Source organism: Trichogramma pretiosum, unplaced genomic scaffold (genome assembly GCF_000599845.2).
Source record: "Trichogramma pretiosum strain Unisexual culture from Peru unplaced genomic scaffold, Tpre_2.0 scaffold19, whole genome shotgun sequence".
In the NCBI taxonomy this organism is placed as follows: domain Eukaryota; kingdom Metazoa; phylum Arthropoda; class Insecta; order Hymenoptera; family Trichogrammatidae; genus Trichogramma; species Trichogramma pretiosum.
The window spans coordinates 204,739-222,009 of NW_019641707.1; the positions used below are offsets into that span (position 1 = coordinate 204,739).

At 43.2% G+C, this 17,271-nt stretch overlaps 2 protein-coding genes and 1 non-coding gene across 4 annotated transcripts; 2 read left to right on the forward strand and 1 right to left on the reverse strand.

The window, feature by feature from the left end:
- Positions 1-215: 215 nt before the first annotated feature.
- Positions 216-338, forward strand: LOC111694543. The gene has a single exon (XR_002763660.1). It is a non-coding gene; the product is annotated as a U5 spliceosomal RNA (small nuclear RNA).
- A 549-nt stretch (positions 339-887) lies between these two features.
- LOC106659862 lies at positions 888-1,413 on the reverse strand. The gene has a single exon (XM_014382579.2). It carries the CDS (start codon positions 1,340-1,342, stop codon positions 1,112-1,114), a length of 231 nt encoding a protein of 76 aa, XP_014238065.1. The 5' UTR covers positions 1,343-1,413; the 3' UTR covers positions 888-1,111.
- A 12,108-nt stretch (positions 1,414-13,521) lies between these two features.
- Positions 13,522-16,527, forward strand: LOC106659839. Of its 2 annotated transcripts, XM_023463066.1 has the most exons (6): positions 13,522-13,581; positions 13,664-14,017; positions 14,647-14,966; positions 15,050-15,274; positions 15,339-16,055; positions 16,135-16,527. In XM_023463066.1, the coding sequence occupies exons 3-6, from the start codon at positions 14,676-14,678 to the stop codon at positions 16,327-16,329; spliced, it is 1,428 nt and encodes a 475-aa protein (XP_023318834.1). In that variant the 5' UTR covers positions 13,522-13,581; positions 13,664-14,017; positions 14,647-14,675; the 3' UTR covers positions 16,330-16,527. The 2 variants fall into 2 exon arrangements, with proteins under 2 accessions (XP_023318834.1, XP_014238042.1); XM_014382556.2 differs by lacking the exon at positions 13,522-13,581 and having other exon boundaries at positions 13,596-14,017.
- Positions 16,528-17,271: the final 744 nt, after the last annotated feature.

The following is a 17,271-nucleotide window of genomic DNA, read 5'->3' on the forward strand; positions in this document are numbered from 1 at the left end:
TTCGCTGTTTGATAAAGAGACCTGCGCCGAAATGTAAACCGGGTGAGGTCGCGTCCGCGCCTCGTTACATACTACCATGCGTACGGTGTATGATTGGGATTGTCAAGATTAAGTACCTCGAATCGACGCTACGCGGCGCATGATTCGAGAATCGTGGATCCCACAAGAGGTTGAGCAAAATTTTTGCTTAAGTACGGACACGATCGCTGCTACAGTCAACCTAGTTTCCCTTCAGTAAACGAATAAATCTTTCGCCTTTTACTAAAGATTTCCGTGGAGGGGAACATTTCATAGGTCTTATGACCAATTTTTGATTTGGCCGAATGCAAATTCGGCCTCTTAAATTAATTCAAACATAATTCAAGCATGCGTAGTGCGGTAAGTCTCATACACGGGACTACTGCTATACGCTTCAGCTTTGACTGGGTATATGTAGAGTCGTGTATTAAAACTCTGTCTCTCTTGTGCTGCAGCCACTCTCGTGCTATTACGCGTGTCATGCTGGTCGCTCGGTCGATGATTGTTCAAGGGATTTTGTGGAATATAGAAAGAAGACATGATACGACACTTGATATTTTGTAACAATAATGTATATTTTATTTAAATAATACCGTAAATACTTGAAAATTTATGCAAGAGATTTTACGATATAGAAGCGATCTCGACTTTGTGACTTTGCAATGTGAACTAAATTTTCGAACGTACACGAATTACAAAAAAATTAATAATAATTTGATTATGAGCTTTATGATTTAATCGACAGATGGACCAGAGTCAAATCACAAGTGATAAAATAATTTTTGTAAGATATAAAACATGTAGTTCTGTAGAAAATTTGTTTTTCGAGTTCTGTGGATCGATTTCAAATTGAGGAAACTCTTATGTAATTTTGACACTCAGAGATAACAAGTTTATTTAAGAAACTTTTTATTTATGATACGTCAGCCACCGACGTAAAGGTGATTACAATCTTTGCTCAACGATGTGGTTTTCAAAAACAATAAAATTAACGTTCCCTTCATAAGTTTTTTTATAATAATAAACGGCCGACAACGTCCCAACCGGCTCGCTTCGAATCGCTGATAATTCGATGCTCGACCTGTCGCGCGCGCTACACGCACCTAGACGGCGGCGGATAATCTCGGCACTCGCCTCTGCATCTTATGTTGGCGCAGCTTATACCCGTGGGTCGTCGGTAGCACTTGCCCTCGTAGCACTCGTAATTATCCCGACAGCACACGTTGGCGCACCCGTTTTGCTGCTGCGACGCAACCTCCCTCATGGTCGTCGCGATGGTCAAGAACAGTAACGCGAGCAGCGCGAAAGATACGTTGAGCTTCATGATTCCGTACTGATCGCTGCGATTCGCTGCGATGCTGTGAAAATACCGAGTTTGTAAACGCGAGCGATGAAAATGCGTGACTAATGTTTTTGAGGAAAACCCGCGCCTTCCTTCTTTTATATACGAGCAAACGCGACGAGTTAATTATCATTTTACTTATCTTCATTTTCATTTGGTTGTTTTCCTACTTATAAAAATACACGCGATGATGGCATACCGCAAGTCACACGAGCTTCACGCAAACAACTCGAGCTTTGAAAATGTCGATTAAACGACTCTTTCAAAAAAGTAACATTTTACTCCCGCTGAGCAAAACCAAAATGAGGCTGGGGGATTCACAAAAAATTGCTAAATATACTATTTTTCATAAACTCCGTTGACAATTAATTTATCAACGTAGTCACATAAATTATCTATAATGCAAAATTAAAACCGAAAGGACTAACATTTTTACTTTTTGATTAAAAATTAACGTTTTAATACTGATTTATTTTTTGCTAAAAAAATGTATGGGAATTCAATCGAAATTAATGCAAGCTTGTCCACCACTAGATGGCGATTACATTTATTTATATATCTGCAAGTAGCGAAGTGAAAACAATTGTATAAGTCAACAATTTAAAATCTGTTTTTATTATCTGTTTTTATATTAATTCAGCAAAGTTACAATTGATACTGTTTTCCAACAGTCAATTCACGTTACGGTAAATAGTGGAAAATCTTTCATCGACTGTGGCGAGTGATTGTCGTGGCGCCGTAAATATTGTATATTTCAACAGACTGTGCATTATGATTGAGTGGGAAAATTACTTTAAATGTTTCATGCCGATATCCCAACTAGATTGGGATAATGCAAAAGATCGATCTATATTTCTCCGTAAATTTTATCATTTAACTGTAACGTCTGTAAGGGGGGTCTTCGACTTTCCTCTCTGGAAACTTTTTCGGCCCGAACAAATCGAGCTTGTTCTCTTGGATTCCATAAGTGCCTGGGATAGCCCAGTATCTTCTTTTGATACAATTTCATTCATCAAGTTCGTGGTTAAGACCGGCTACAGGGACGAGCCTGAGCTCGATGAAGACGGCAAGCCACTTGTGCGTCGCACCACACCGATACATCATGCGAGTGAAAATAGGTATTGGGACAAAACTGACATCGTCCACGAGCTTTTTTAAATTTACGACAATTATGACGTGAATTACACCGACGAATCTGGATTCTCACACATGCACGCTGCCGTCGCGTCTGGCTGCTTCGAAATCATCGAAAAATTCCTCGAGCACGGCCACGATCTCAACTGCCTCGCACCGATATCGGGTGATTCGCTGCTACACGTGTCTGTGGAAAGGGGATCGAAGTCCATGGTCGAATTTCTTTGGAGACTCGGCATCGATCCAAATTTAGCCAACGCGGAGGGATTGACGCTTCTGCACTTGATTTTCCTTGAGTTTATTTTATTTAAAATACATTTGTAACTTGAACTTTTACTTCGAGTTTGTGTGAAGCAAATCACACTCAAAGTCCAAGAATGTATTCTCCCTAAAAAAAAACCAAGGGATCGTTACGGAAATTAACCATACAGTACTGCTAGCAGCACATCATCTTTTTCTCGTGTGTCATAAATACCATAGTCGCATACACACAGACAACACGTGTATTGGCGCGCGAGAAAAAGAATGTCGATCGGTAAACTAGGTGTACAACAACGTGTTAAGCGGCTAATGAGAGGCCTGCTCTGCTCGCTATACAGTAGTACTCTCCACTGGGCTGCTGCTGCCACTGCACCAGATGTAATTTCTCTCGTGCTCTCCCGCGGCCACGGCATGAGAGAGAGCGAAAATTGCCATAGTTTTTCCGAGAAAGACTCTGGTTTTTCCGTATAAAGCTGGAAGCGAAAGAAGAAGACGACGACGTAGCGCGACGCGGTGGGGGGGCTTCGATGCACGCGCAAAGAACAACGAGGGAGAGAGAAACATGAAAAAAAGCAGCAGCAGCCAGAAGCATCAACAGTATCGTACGGCCGCAGCTTAACACAAAGAGAAGCTGCTGGCGAGCCTGCACAGCGTCGCTTTTAGAGAGAGAGAGAGAGAGAGAGAGAGAGAGAGAGAGAGAGAGAGAGAGAGAGAGACAGAGACGTACAGAGCAAAGAGACACGTTCGTATAGTGCATTGCGAAAAGCCTGATATGCGCTCTGCTTTCTAGCAAACTCACACAAACACACATGCGCACATACATAGAGATTAGAGCCGACAAAGACGAAGCGCAATGCGACAAACCTGTCGTTGAGCTGCTGCCGCCGCTCTCTATTTTTCTAATGTGACGGTATGTTTCATGCCTCATTTCAGGCACAAATTAGGCCCATAGTGTTGTACTACTGCAACGCGAGTGGTGGTAAGTATGCTGCTGCTGCTGCTGCTGCTGCTGCCGCCCATTGTGTTTTGCAAAACGTTGAAAAACTTGCAAGGGGGTAGGTAATACGTCTACACACTCGCGTTCTATGCGAATATGACAAAAAAAAAAAAAAATAAAAACAGCGGCAGCAACAGCGAAGTAGCCTGTACTTTTGCCACTTTTACGACGGCCGGCCTCATTTTTTTTTCTTCCTTCTTCTATATATGCGCGCTTAGCTGACTCGAGTACGTATACGTGTGCGCATGTACATAACACATGCATACGCGCGCGCGCGCGAGGTAGGGAAACTGCCGCTTATAAAGTTGCCGCTCGGACGTCATTAACGTTCCAAGACGGAAAAACCGTTCCTCGCGCGCCGCGCGGCAGCATCAACGTCGCGTATAATATCCTACATATAATTCCACACGACGATGGCTTCCGAAAATCTCGTAACTGCCTCACCTAAGGTATGTATTATGTACACTCGAGCCTGCCATCCTATTATACGCAGGGATAGGATAGGAAAGTTCCGTATTACGATCGAGTTTAATCACTCTAGCCACTGCTGCTGCTGCACTTATACGTTTGACTTCTCCGTTCTATCCGTGCGTGAGAGCTCGTCAAGAATCGCGCTTAATTCAGAGCATAACATAGAGTGCGCGATGCGGTGCGAATAGATTATAAGCGTGAGTTGTACACGACGCACTTGTGTCCGAGTGTCGCACTTGATATTCCTGTGCATAATATAACACATAGATACGAGGATGGAGGCCGAGACGCGACGAGCTCCAAGAGATTCTTGACATTGTAGTATGTGGCGCGTTGCATTTCTACCTGTATATGCAGATGCTGAATCCTGGCTATAGCATCTAGTGTTAGTAGGGAATGCAGAGAGAGAGAGAGAGAGAGAGACACACAAAGACACCCGCAACGCTTACTCGGCAGAGTTGACATTTGCAAGTCAACGACGGTTATTATCCTCCCGTATACGCAGAGGTCCTCCTTCCCTCCTCGCTCACGCAGGTAAACACCGCGATATATGGGCTACGTATAGTAGCTACAATGCACAAGCTCTGACATACATTCGGAGAAGCTCCCGCGCGCGCCCGCGATAAAGATTCGATCTCGAATCTTCGTACCTATACCTCTATACGAGTACGCAGTCGAAAAAGGATTTAGCGATGCGCGCGCGCGGGCCCGTACGAGAGCAAATAGCGATGCCTTTTGTTATATATACACTTTTCCGTATATATAATGTATACGCGATGCACCCACTGCAGTACGCGCATGTGTGTATACCCTTTGTCTCGCTCTCACTTCTTGCGACTCTTTCCCACGACGGGTCATTACGACTTCCTGGGCGTTGTTATAAACATGCGTATATATACGAGACGCACCTCTACATATACATATATAATATGCACACGACCAAACGGAGCGCCACTACTATACTCGGCCGAGTCGTAGTAGTGCGCAGGTATGAACCTTATACCTCTTGTATATACGCTATATATATATGAAAGGGCTCGCGAGCGAGATGCGAGAATATAAGGAGGAAACACGGCACTCGTATAATGCTGCTACCGGCCCGTGCACTGCACACCGAACACTCCAGCGGCAGCAGCAGCACACAGTGACTCGACATTTTTTCGACGTTTTAAATGGCTCTTTATGCACGATACTTTTATCGCGATTAGCTCGAGCGAGTATTACACGTACAGCGCCGAGTATATGAATATAACCCGTTCTCTTACTTCTTCTACTTCTTCTTCTTCATCATATACATATAGGTACGCGCGGCAGCGTCGTCGTGTTCGAGCGCCACGCCGAGTAGTAGTACGTAAAGATATGATTATACATTAGCGCGTGTCTCAGAGGTTGTCGCTGCCGCAGGTATACAGGTGCAGCTGGTGCAGTAGCCGCAATAAGAGAATGCGAAAATTTTCGTCTCTATTGATTTACGACCTCGACTAGACCGCGCGCGCAAGCCGAGAAATTTTTAGCTCCTTATCTCGCGCCCCACTTGCGAAGTACACGTTATACGTACGTATCTCATCCCGTGATATATTTTCATTCGGGTAAAGCCTTTTTCCAGTTTTTCGTTGTAGATACCGAATGCGCGATATCTCGACTATTAGCCGGTTATTTGTACTTGTTAGGATGTGTGATGTACGCCATTGTTCGATGACAGAAATATGTGAGAATTAAAATGCTTTAATCATAATGTAGTCGAGTACCGTCCCACACTTGATCTACGGAGGAAAATGTGTTCGAGGATAGCGCGAAATAAATTCGATAAAGATGAAAATGATTCGCTCTTTTATAGGTTGAAAATTAGTTCACCCGCGCACAGCACGCCGTATAAAGTATACAAACGAATTGTTTGCACGATGATGTTAATTGAAACGTCCCGATCTATAAAGCAACGCCAATGAAAATTTCACACGCGGCAAGTAGACCATTGGATATAACATCTCACGATATAGTATCAGGTCTCGAAGCCACATATATACAATATAGGAAAGCACTTAGATGCATAATGCGCGATGGAAAATATGAAACAAAGAAGAGTTTGCCGATCGGAGCGCTGGATTAATATAATAATATTGCAACGAGTCACTTTCTCGCCACACACAGGCCGCCACCGCCTATTTTATATTATTATATACATACATGCGAATCGTGCGTCATAACAATCGGGTTCAAGCTTCGTTTATTTCCTTATAGCTCGCGCGCCAGATCGCATAATCAGCCCCCCGCACGCGCGAGCTTATATATATATATAGTTGCATATTGTCTCGTGCACTTGGGACGTGCTCGACTTACTCGATGCAGCTCGCGTGGATGTATATCTGGGTCTTTTGAGCATTACGTGTATATAGTATATAAAGTACGGGCACGGGTAAATATCTATAATAACAATTCCCGCATTTTATACGCCAAAAAATTCCTCCGGATTTGATCGAGAGAGAGAGAGAGAGAGAGAAAGAAGGAAAAAAAGTGAAGAAAGAGCCCGCAGGGCCCGACGCACACATAGACACACACATGCACACAGGAAAAGTTGCCCTGAAGTACTCGAGAGAGATCTACACGCGCATCAAGCGCGCGCAAAAAAGCACTCGAAAGTTTTGCAGCGTCGAACTACTAGTCTTTGGTAGTAAACGATAAGAGATATATTGGGCGTTTTTCGCCCCGGCTCTCTACATCGCTCCGAATATCAATCTGTTGGGAGCCGCCGTCTTTATCGGAAAAATACGGGCGGACTTGATGGAAGCTGCTGTACGATGAAATCTATGAGGAGAGAGAGAGAGAGAGAGAGAGTGAAAGAGAAACGCCGGAGTAAAGGGAAGTAGAGAGAGAGAAAAAAAATCTAAGCGAAGGGAGGTCGTCGTCGTTTTCGCACAGACGACGACAACTATATAGACGACGATGAGAGAGAGATGGAAGTAACAAATCGATGCTGTGGTCCAAAAAAAAAGAAGAAGTACCGAGATGCAAGCGAGCGTCACATTTGTCGAGCGATGGGCCACCCCGTGTGCCGCGCCACGCGCACGTTTTATTTTTTATTTCGACAAATTCGCCGTTCGATTGCCAATATAATCCGTACGATAGAGAGAGACAGCGAGAACTAGAGAATCCGCGGTGGTATGCAGCTTAAAAACCTATATAAACATTTTATTTCTCGGCTATATAAATGTCGAGAATTCTCACAGAGCGATCGCGCGCGCGCGCAAGCTTGTTGTATAGAATTTTTCGTCTTGTGCGAGCGAGCGCTGCGCATTAATATATAGAGCAGCGCACTGTTTCCTGTCGGTAGTTAAGGCTCGCGATGATCGGTACTTCAAAAAATTTGCCTCTAACGCAAGATATATAATGCACGAATTATATAGCCTATATTTATTTAACGATAGGTAATTGTAAATTAATAAGAATTACGGTAAAACGCTAGATCAGCCGTTAAGTTACCCGTAAAATTTAATTTTTACAATTTGGGGTCACGTTTTTTTTTCTAATACGCGAAAGATATGTATTCCACTAGCTTCGTAATGAATGAAAGAGGCCCTTTACGAAAGCAAGATGTGACCAACGATCTAAGAGACCATAGGTTTTTAAACAAGTAAGTGATAGCCTATTAAGCCCCATCTTTAGTATTTTGTGTAGAAGTTTCTCGGAAACTAGCATGAAGCCGCGTAGCGGTCGGTCGAGGTACTTTGCGTATACGCATTGTTTGAGGCGAACTGATTTCTTAACTTCGATTTTGAATTGAAAGAGCCACCGACACGATAAAAAGAGGCATTTCACACCCGCCAAGCGATAGTACAAATTTTTCAACCATATTGTACGTTGTGAATATTTACACTATACATGCAGAATTGATCGTTGTACAAAGTCGAGTGGACGCGGTGTGTCACGCGCAGCACGAGCCAACGCGCAACGATCGGGAGTGATGTGGAGAAGGAGCACGAGTATCCAGTGTCAAAATATCGAGTAGGTGTATCGATGACTATTAAAATATACCCCTCGTGGCGCAGCAGCTGTTATATAGGTATACAATAGAGCACTCAACGGCACCGATGCAACGGCAACAGCCGGAACGTAATTCGGAGGCTCTTTTTCACCTTTTAGGGCAGCCGCATACGCGAGCGTGAAAAGCTTTTTATTGCCTACACTGCGCTGTACCTTCGCGCGATATTTTTCTCCGTTTCGCACCTCATGCAGTATACATAGACGTTTACGCGCAGGTCGATGCGCGAGCTGCAGTTATTTAAAGATTATATTGCAGCTTTTGCAGCTTACTCGCATACATACGTACACGAGGAGTGTACGTACGTACTGCATATGGAGTAATGAGCGATCGCTGCAATCGGTCATGCATTCGCCAGTGAGCGCGGCGCACTTTCTCAGCGGGTAAAAGGCGCTACGGCATTATACACGCGTACGACTTTATTAATTTGAAAATGGCAGATGGAATCGAGAAGATAAGAGTTACGGAGCGAGCGAGACTGGACTATTGCAGCGCGCGACGTGTATATAGAAGTCGTTGTAAACATATTATTAAGCCGCGTACATACGGCCGAGGCGCACATTTCTCTTGCGAAGCCGATCGAGTTTATTTTTCCTCTTTTTCAAGAGTCGTACTGGCTAATTTACTCTCGTTCGACGCGAGGAGCGTGGTATTGTATATAGATATATATTATAAGGATACAAAAATTACGCTATGCCAGAGGAGGAGAATTGCAGTGCCCGAGCGAGGTAAATAACGAAGATAAAAAAAAACTAAAGCAGATCGAGAGTGTAACTGCGGAGAGAAAGAGAGAAAAGGATACGAATGAAGAGAGAGAGAGAGCATTTCGTCATTGGCGAACGCCTCGGGGACCCTGCGCGTAAATACAACGAGGCGATCACGCGATCTTTTAGCTGGACTGCGTTGCACTGCGCCATACACTGCCGAGGCCTCGCGCAGCTCGAAACATCGCGAGAGATCGCGTCGGATATAATTTGCGCTGCTGCAGTGGCTGCTGAGTGAGTCGAAGTACGCGTCACGAAGCAAAACATTTCGAGGCTCTCTTTGTGCATCGAGGTTCGGTGCAGTGCGCGCTGCGTGCAACACTTTTCAGAATTCGGTAGCACTGCGGCCATATTTCTCTTTTTTTATGTTACGGAACGGTCTTGTGAACACGGCATCTGCGTCATGGCAACGCAATGCAATGGTAATGGACATTCGAATAAAGATCGATCCGTACACAGGGTACTATATGCGAACCAGTGGCTCGATGGATGGATCGCAACTCACCCCGGACCGGATAAGCGATTTGAAGGTAATCAAGGCCCACTTCCACAAAATCTCGGAACCACGTGTCTAAATTATTTTCATGCGTTATTCATTACATGAATTTGACGGCAAAAAATTTTTCAAAAAAACATACCTTTCAACCCGACGAATTACGCATAGAAGTTGCTCAGTATTTAATGCAAGAATCAGTATTTATAAATGATGAGTGTTTGGGATGAACAAAAAAGGATAATAATTGTATTTATCAGTGTAAAAATTGTCGTCGTTGGTTACATGAAGGATGTGCTATCAAGGGCTTATATCGCCAAGACAGTAATTTGTGCATTCATTGCAATGGCTTGGACATTGAAAATTTTCAAGTAAAAGTTGGCTTCCAAATCCAAAGGGAACAAATTCTTGTTGGCTGAGTGCGAGTCTACGATTACTTATGAAATTACCGATGTTCGATATAAAAACAATGAACACTGGTCACGAAGAAAATCTATTATCGAGTATTAAAACTTTTTTGGTGTATATAAAATGGAGAAAATAGTAACGTAATTTTACATTTTTACAAGAATATCTTTAAGCGTCTGAAATAACTGTTTTGTTTTTATTTTTGTATCTAGAACTTTGACATTTCTCTTGTGATTTGGGAAAATTCGGTCACGCGCCATCTAGCGGTAATTTATGTACTCGCTCGTTAAGAGCGAGGCTTATATCGACGTCTCAAAGGAGACTCACAACAATATGTATGCATACTTCTAGAACTCAAATGTATATTTATTAAATATTTTAACGTTTTTTGATAGCATAATTCGAAAATAGTGTTAAATTTGGAGTGAAATTTATCTTGGAATCGGATAAATTTAGTAATATAGCGCGCAATTAGAAAGCGCCGGATTCTCTCTCGAGTATATTGTATACTATCATCAGCCCGATGAGAGAGAGAGAGAGAAAGAGAGACGCACAGATGGAAAATTCAGGATAGAATCTCGGGCGAAGTTCGAAGTTCGATGGCTCAAAGATCATCTTCTGCTTTTTCGTTGCGGATACAGAGAGGTAGTATATAAGGCATGGAGGCCACAAGCGCTGCACGTACAACATCTCACGTGGAGCTGCTGCTGCTGCTGCTGAGCTCGGCAGATATCGGAGGGGCTCCAGATAATATAAAGTGCGTAGATGTAGCGAATAATTCTCCGATTCTATCTATCCTTCTCTCTCTCTCTCACGTGTCTGTCTCCTTCTGTTACGCCCGGCTACATTATGTAGATTGACATGCCTATATATACAGGCCGGGGGAGCTGCTGCCGCTGCTTCTGTACTACGTGAGCGACAAAAGCAACCACCAAAACATTCATCATCGGTGCGTATGAAGGAGCTGTAGAGTCGCGCGAGCTTTTACGTATGCAACGCTAGTCGCCGTCGACGTCTGATTCGTCGCGTATATACCATTCCATACGTGAATTCATATATAATACCTATAGCTAAACGTGCTTATATTCTATTTATTAATGTTGTATATCCGCCGATGCCTGTCAGCACGACGACGACGACTGCGAGCTACTCGAGTATACAGTCGCGCGAGACGTGTCACGACTCACTCACTCAGTCGGCTCGGCTCGACGACGTGAGGTAGGTAGGTATATACTGCACGTTGCATATAAATACACAATGTAAGCTCGCGCGTCGCTGTGTTGCATCGCGCGCGACTGTACTCGAAAATTGGATTAAACTTTTGAAAAATTTAATATTGTTACTGTGGAGCAATCTGGGCTCAAAAAATGATTGAATTTTAAGACTTTTATGTTTCTAAAAACTTCCGAGTAAATTCAATGGAATTGTATACTATGTCAATGATATATTGCATACACTCACCTCTGAACTCGGAGCCTCGTTGATTACGAATCAATATACATTCACGAATCGATCGATCGCAGCCAGCAACACCGCCTCTCGTATTCCATTCGAGAGCTAAATATCTCTCGCTCTCTTAGCTTTGGGCGGGGAAGCTTATAGCTGTGTCATCCACGCGCGCGCAAGGGTGTGTACGTGAATTCGTCGCCAATAATTTGTGCGTGCGGATAGGCGCCCTATGTATAATCTCGTCGTCGATTGCGTTTCGGCGTATAACGCATACACTCGCACACATACACGAAGCTCATCGATGCACCAACAAACACATAGACACGAGAACTCGGTGCATATGACCACTGCTCGGGGGTGATATCGCGTGTTGACCGTTGCGTTGTCGCAAGCTCTATCTACACACACGCACACACACAGACTCACAGACACAGAACGATGCACTGCGCTTCGATGCGCGCGAATTCCGTATTAATGTGTACTACTATGCACCGACGAAAGCTGCGTAATACATTATACAGCGGACCGCACACATCTACCCTGTGCCCGTACAGGTGTAAGTAATACACGATAGGTAGGTAGATAGGTAGGTAGGTAGGTTGAGGTACTCTCCTCTTGCGGATCATCCTCTTGTGCCGCAGCTATACGAGTGTTATATACACCCCCGCGCCGCATCATCCGCATATAACACTGCAGTCAGCAGCAGCGTCTCAAGCGCTGTCCCATGTGCCGTCGTGCACATGTATTATATTATACATATACATGATACACCTACGTCTAAGAGATGCTGCTGCCTTCGAGCTACAAGAATAAAGTAGTAGTCGGCCGAGGAGAGAGAGAGAGAGAGAGAGACTGCCTGATGTTGCACACATACACTGCACTGCGCACTACACACATACCACAAGACGTAATATCGCTCGCTCCTCCGGCCTCGCTACTAGCTTCTCTTTTATCTAGACGGTCATCTCTTGAGACTCTCTCTCTCTCGGGCGCGCGCGCGAGGGCGAGCTTCTTATATACATCACACCGCAGCTCTTCTCGTACACACTTTTAACTTCTTTCTTTGCCTCTCTCGCGTTCCCTTCCGCGTCACTCCCGCGCAGCAGCAGCAGCAGCAGCACCGACCCAAGTCTTATTACCTTAAACACTTATGATATACCGTATAGATAGCCGGGGCTATCGTGTGACGTGTACTGCACCACACTCAAATACTAACACAAACACACACGAGACACGTATCTTCTCGGCTTTTATATAATGGCACGTAATGCACCGAACTGCGCTCGTCGAACACACACTCACTCTACTTTTTCCCTCGAAAACTTTTTCAAACGCGGCTTCGAAACAATCCCATCTATATCGCGCGAAACGTCGAACGGGAGCTTTTTCGAAAATGCAACGGTAAACCGTGCGTCGCGTTTACACAGCTTCGAATGATATAATGATATTATGTAGCGGGCCCACGACCGATGGTACGCGCCCATTGTTGCGAACTGCTATTAACTCAAAGACAAAACAAAACGTTTTCTCAACAATAACCGTCTCTCTACTATCTCTCGCGTGAAAAAAAAAGAACGAGCGAGCGAATTATTTAAATGCGTGGAACGTGCGCAGTTATTAGGTGCCGCCGGTTAACCGTTGAAACGCACTCGCGGTATTGGGCGCGCGAAACGTCGTCGCCAACCGGCGTCGTGTGTGCACTGTCTAAAGAGTCGAGAGGCGATAGATACGTTAGCGTGAAAAGATAGAGAAAAAGAATACACTGGTGACTTCCGAAGAAGCGACTCTCGTTGCAAACGTCATATTTAAGAACGCAGAATGAATAGATATAGGTACGTATGTGTGACGGAGTGCGAACGCAATACCAATTAGCGCGGGATGCAACGAACAATGACGCGATCGTCAGTTTTGAGCTCTGCGCGTTTGAAATCCAGTGCTCGAAAACGCATCGTTCGATTCGACGGTTAGCACAAGTTTATATACAAAGTATGTGTGCGTAACTTTGTTTTGCCTTGACTTTCAAAAGTATGATAGTAGGCTATCATATACACACACACACTATCAAAAGCTACGCGTTACGCACGCCTATAAGTGTGTGTAGTTCATATCTGCAAGGTATCGAGTTGCTGCCGGCCACTGCCGCGCCGCTACTGCCGCTGCCGCTGTCGTCACTGTACTGCGTAAACATTGGCACGCTCTCGCACAAAGGTATTCCCGCGATATATACATTTGACCAGTCGCTCGTCTTACTTCGCAAGAGCAATTCATCATCGCAGACATTGTATTTTAGTTTCGGCGAGAAGAGAGTCTTATCGATTCGGTCGCGCCCCGAAACGTTACGACGTGTACGACTCTGCACGACCTCAAGTATCGAAGTTATTTTTGTTTCCTCGACAGTTTCTTGTGTCCACGCATCTATACAACGACAGTGATTACAAGAACAAAGAGGAAAAGTCGTTCAACGAAGCAGACTGATTTTTCGTCCCAGTGCTGCTGTGTGAGAGCCAGTTCGAGCGTGTGATGCACCTGCAACGAAGTAGACGACTGTTAGACCTCGACGACGAGCCGTTGACTTGCTGCTGCCGATTTCGAACGTTTCACGCGACTGCTGCTGCTGCTGCTCGTTGTACGACGCACTGATAAGGTGAGCTACATATATACTTTGTTGATTGTTCTGTTTACTATACGCCGCTGCTCTTCTTCGTGCTTTTTTTTCTCGAGCGATTATTTGTGTTATCGCGAACGTAATGATTTCTCGACTCGACTCGACTCTGTTTTTAATGGCAAAAATGTCACGCTCGACACAGTGCGCGAAAAGTGGATCGCACAACGACGCAGTGTCTATCGTAACGTCGTTCGTTTCGAGGTTAGGCGCGACACGCCGGCTCTCTGCGTTTTCGTTTTGTTATTATCGCAATTGTTGCTGTACAGCTCGCCCTGCGTTTGGTTATGCTCTCGAATCAACGTTGTTTCTTTTGCACAGTGCATCGATCCGCGAGTTTCGTCGCAGATTTGCATAAATATTTTCAACGTAGCCCAACGTTCGATTACGTTTGTGTTCGGTGTGCTGCGGAATCGAGTCGCGCGTTGAATCAGTGATGCACTGCGACGTCGCTTAGTTGTTGTTATTGTCGTTGTTGACACACTGGCCATAAGGCACCGACTTCGATGGTGTTCCGTTTATGCTCGATAAAAACTTATACTCTACTTTTTCATTCGTTAGTTTATTTTATAATATAATACAAAAATAAAAAATGGGAAATTTTTCGTCAGTCTTGGCGCAAGATCCTTCCGACGAATCGATGAGCGTGGACATGATGGCATCGGAAACCAACACCCCAACGTCGGAGGACGCACAAATGATGAGCGCAGACGCGCCACCTGCGACGGAGGACAAAAAATTCGCCTTGCTGCAGTGGGAGAACGAGAGATTGAAGGAGTTTTTGACGGAAAGAAATACTGAGCTGAGAAAGCAATTCAACATGCTGCTGGCCCTGCAGAACGAGATCATGAAAATTTGCAAGGATTATAGAATAAAATTCACCGAGGCCAATTATCTGATCAAGTTGCTGTCCGAGAGGGTAAAGAATTCGGTACGTTTTCTCTTTTATATTTCTACAAAATTTAAAATTTAAAATTTAAAACTTTTTTATGAAATTTCGAATCTTTATTGCAGGCACAAACAGTCGAGGCGAGCAACGAAATCGCCGCAACACCAGTCCAACCGATGAGCACCGAAAATATGTCGGAGATACATAAAGTTTTTCACACGTTGATTGAAAATATCAAAATACCGAACGACGTGGAGTTGCTGTCGCTGATGGACGATAAGTACAAAGAGTATTTAGAGGGAAAGTACCTCGCCGAAATGAACGTATTTTTAAAACAATTAGCGGAAAATGTAAGCCACGCGCATTTTATTCATCGTTGCACAGAGTAGACGCTATTAATTACTGTTTTTACAGAAATGTGATAGTAACGACGTGGACGTGGAGAACGTCAATAGTCAAAAGGAAAAGATGTTGGACTTCATCAGATGCTTTCAAGAGCAATGCCTTAAGCATCTAAATCCTGAGGAACTAACGCAGAAATGCTCCAATTTCATCAATAATGTAAAAAGTATTGTCATTCGTAATAAGGAATTGCAATGCAAACGTCTAGATAAAGAAAATAGCAACCAGCTGTTTAGTCAATTAAAAACCGTAACTGATATTCAATTACAAATTATAAGGGATGAAACGGTGACTGCCAAAGTACAACGAAATCTTCTTCAAACGTTAGTTGATTACGATCGGGTAACCGATATTTTTACGGTATTGAAAAATCAATCGCCCGTTGATTTTAATAGTGTAGAACTTAATAATAAAGACTGTAAAGTAGATAGCGGTGTAAAAAATGATGAGGAAGCGGAAGACAGCGAAGAAGCTAGCAGTGACGAAGAAGAGGAAAACGACGAAAGTCAAAGCAGCGATTTTTTAGATAGTTCGGAAGAGACGCCTGCCGCTGAGAAAAAACAAGGCCCCAAAGAAAATAACGCCGCATTTATCGAACTCGATTATATAAAACAATGTGTAAAAAATGACAAGTTAACCGAAGAACTTGCAAAGGCGCAGCAAGAGGTGAAAAACCGTGATACGGTTATCCAAGCACTTCGAGAGGAAATTTCAAAAATGTGCGACAAGGTAAAGATTGTTAATATTTTGTATTTCAATTTTCTTACGTATATACTTTGAGTTAATTTACTTTTTTAATTGAATTTAGGAGGACATAATTACTGCTTACAAATTGGAAGCTGAAATAAGAGATTTCGAAATAATTGATTTGCAGCAAGCCGAAAAAGAATATCTTCAACAAATACAAACATTATCGACTACAGTTCAAAATCAAATGGACGAGCTCGAGAGATTGCGACAAGCTGCCGGACCTAATCAACCAGCTCAACCTGAAGTACTTTAAGCTAGTTATAGTTATGTATATTTCAAACTGTAATTTATACTCTAATTAAGGTTAAACGAGTGAGTGATCGTATAAATAATTTTTTAATTAGGTACTAATGTTTTGAGAATGTGTTCAATCGTTTCTATGAGGAACAAAAGATTTATGAATCAAAATATTTATGAAGCTAAAAGATTACTTTTACTTTTTAAAAGTATATGAGCCTAAATAAATATTTATTTTTATATCTAATCAAGTTTTATTTTATTATTTTAAATTATGCATACCTACAATGCTAGAAAATTATGCACATTTTGGGAAATTCAAGTTGATTTCAAGAAAACAATAAGTTAGAGATATATAAGGTAATGTCACAGCTCTCTAAAATAATGATTATTCAAACGAATAAAAATTCATTTATTGATTCTTTTAAATACGCTTTCACAGGTAACTACAGTAAGTTTCACATTCATCAATTGAGTCGTCGCTTGAAACTAAACTCAACGAGACGAAAAATATCAAACTGCAGTGTAAATAACTATCAATTTTTAAAGTAATTACTTTCATTTCCATTCGAGATTTGTTTTTTAATTTTAAAAAAATATTCTGCACAATGTCAACAATTTTTCATTCTCGCATCAGATCGACAACAAGAAAGGAGTCACTCGATCGTCTCTTGAAATTCAATCCATCCTTCAAACATTGCCCAGTACAGTGTACAGTTGTGCTCCGGGCCTGGCATCAGTGAGAAACTGCAGCGCACACGAATGTCGAACGCAAAATTTGTGGAAGGATAAACGAGTTTGGCCTTAACTCTAGACATGCACGAGTCGCAGAGAGAGAGAGCGAAAAGAGCAAAACTCATTCGCATGCGTGTGTGTGTATGGAGCACTGCGCACTCGGAGCTTGTAAATTAAAGGCGTATACGAATTACGGATCGGGTCTTGGGATGTGTATCTGCGT

Bases quoted from the DNA above. Each gene is read 5' to 3' on its own strand.
- LOC106659839 (XM_023463066.1), top strand. From the start codon at position 14,676: ATGAGCGTGGACATGATGGCATCGGAAACCAACACCCCAACGTCGGAG. The intron at 15,275-15,338 runs GTAAGCCACGCG...CTGTTTTTACAG, and splicing joins TAAAACAATTAGCGGAAAAT to AAATGTGATAGTAACGACGT. The intron at 16,056-16,134 runs GTAAAGATTGTT...AATTGAATTTAG, and splicing joins TTTCAAAAATGTGCGACAAG to GAGGACATAATTACTGCTTA.
- LOC106659862 (XM_014382579.2), bottom strand. From the start codon at position 1,342: ATGAAGCTCAACGTATCTTTCGCGCTGCTCGCGTTACTGTTCTTGACC.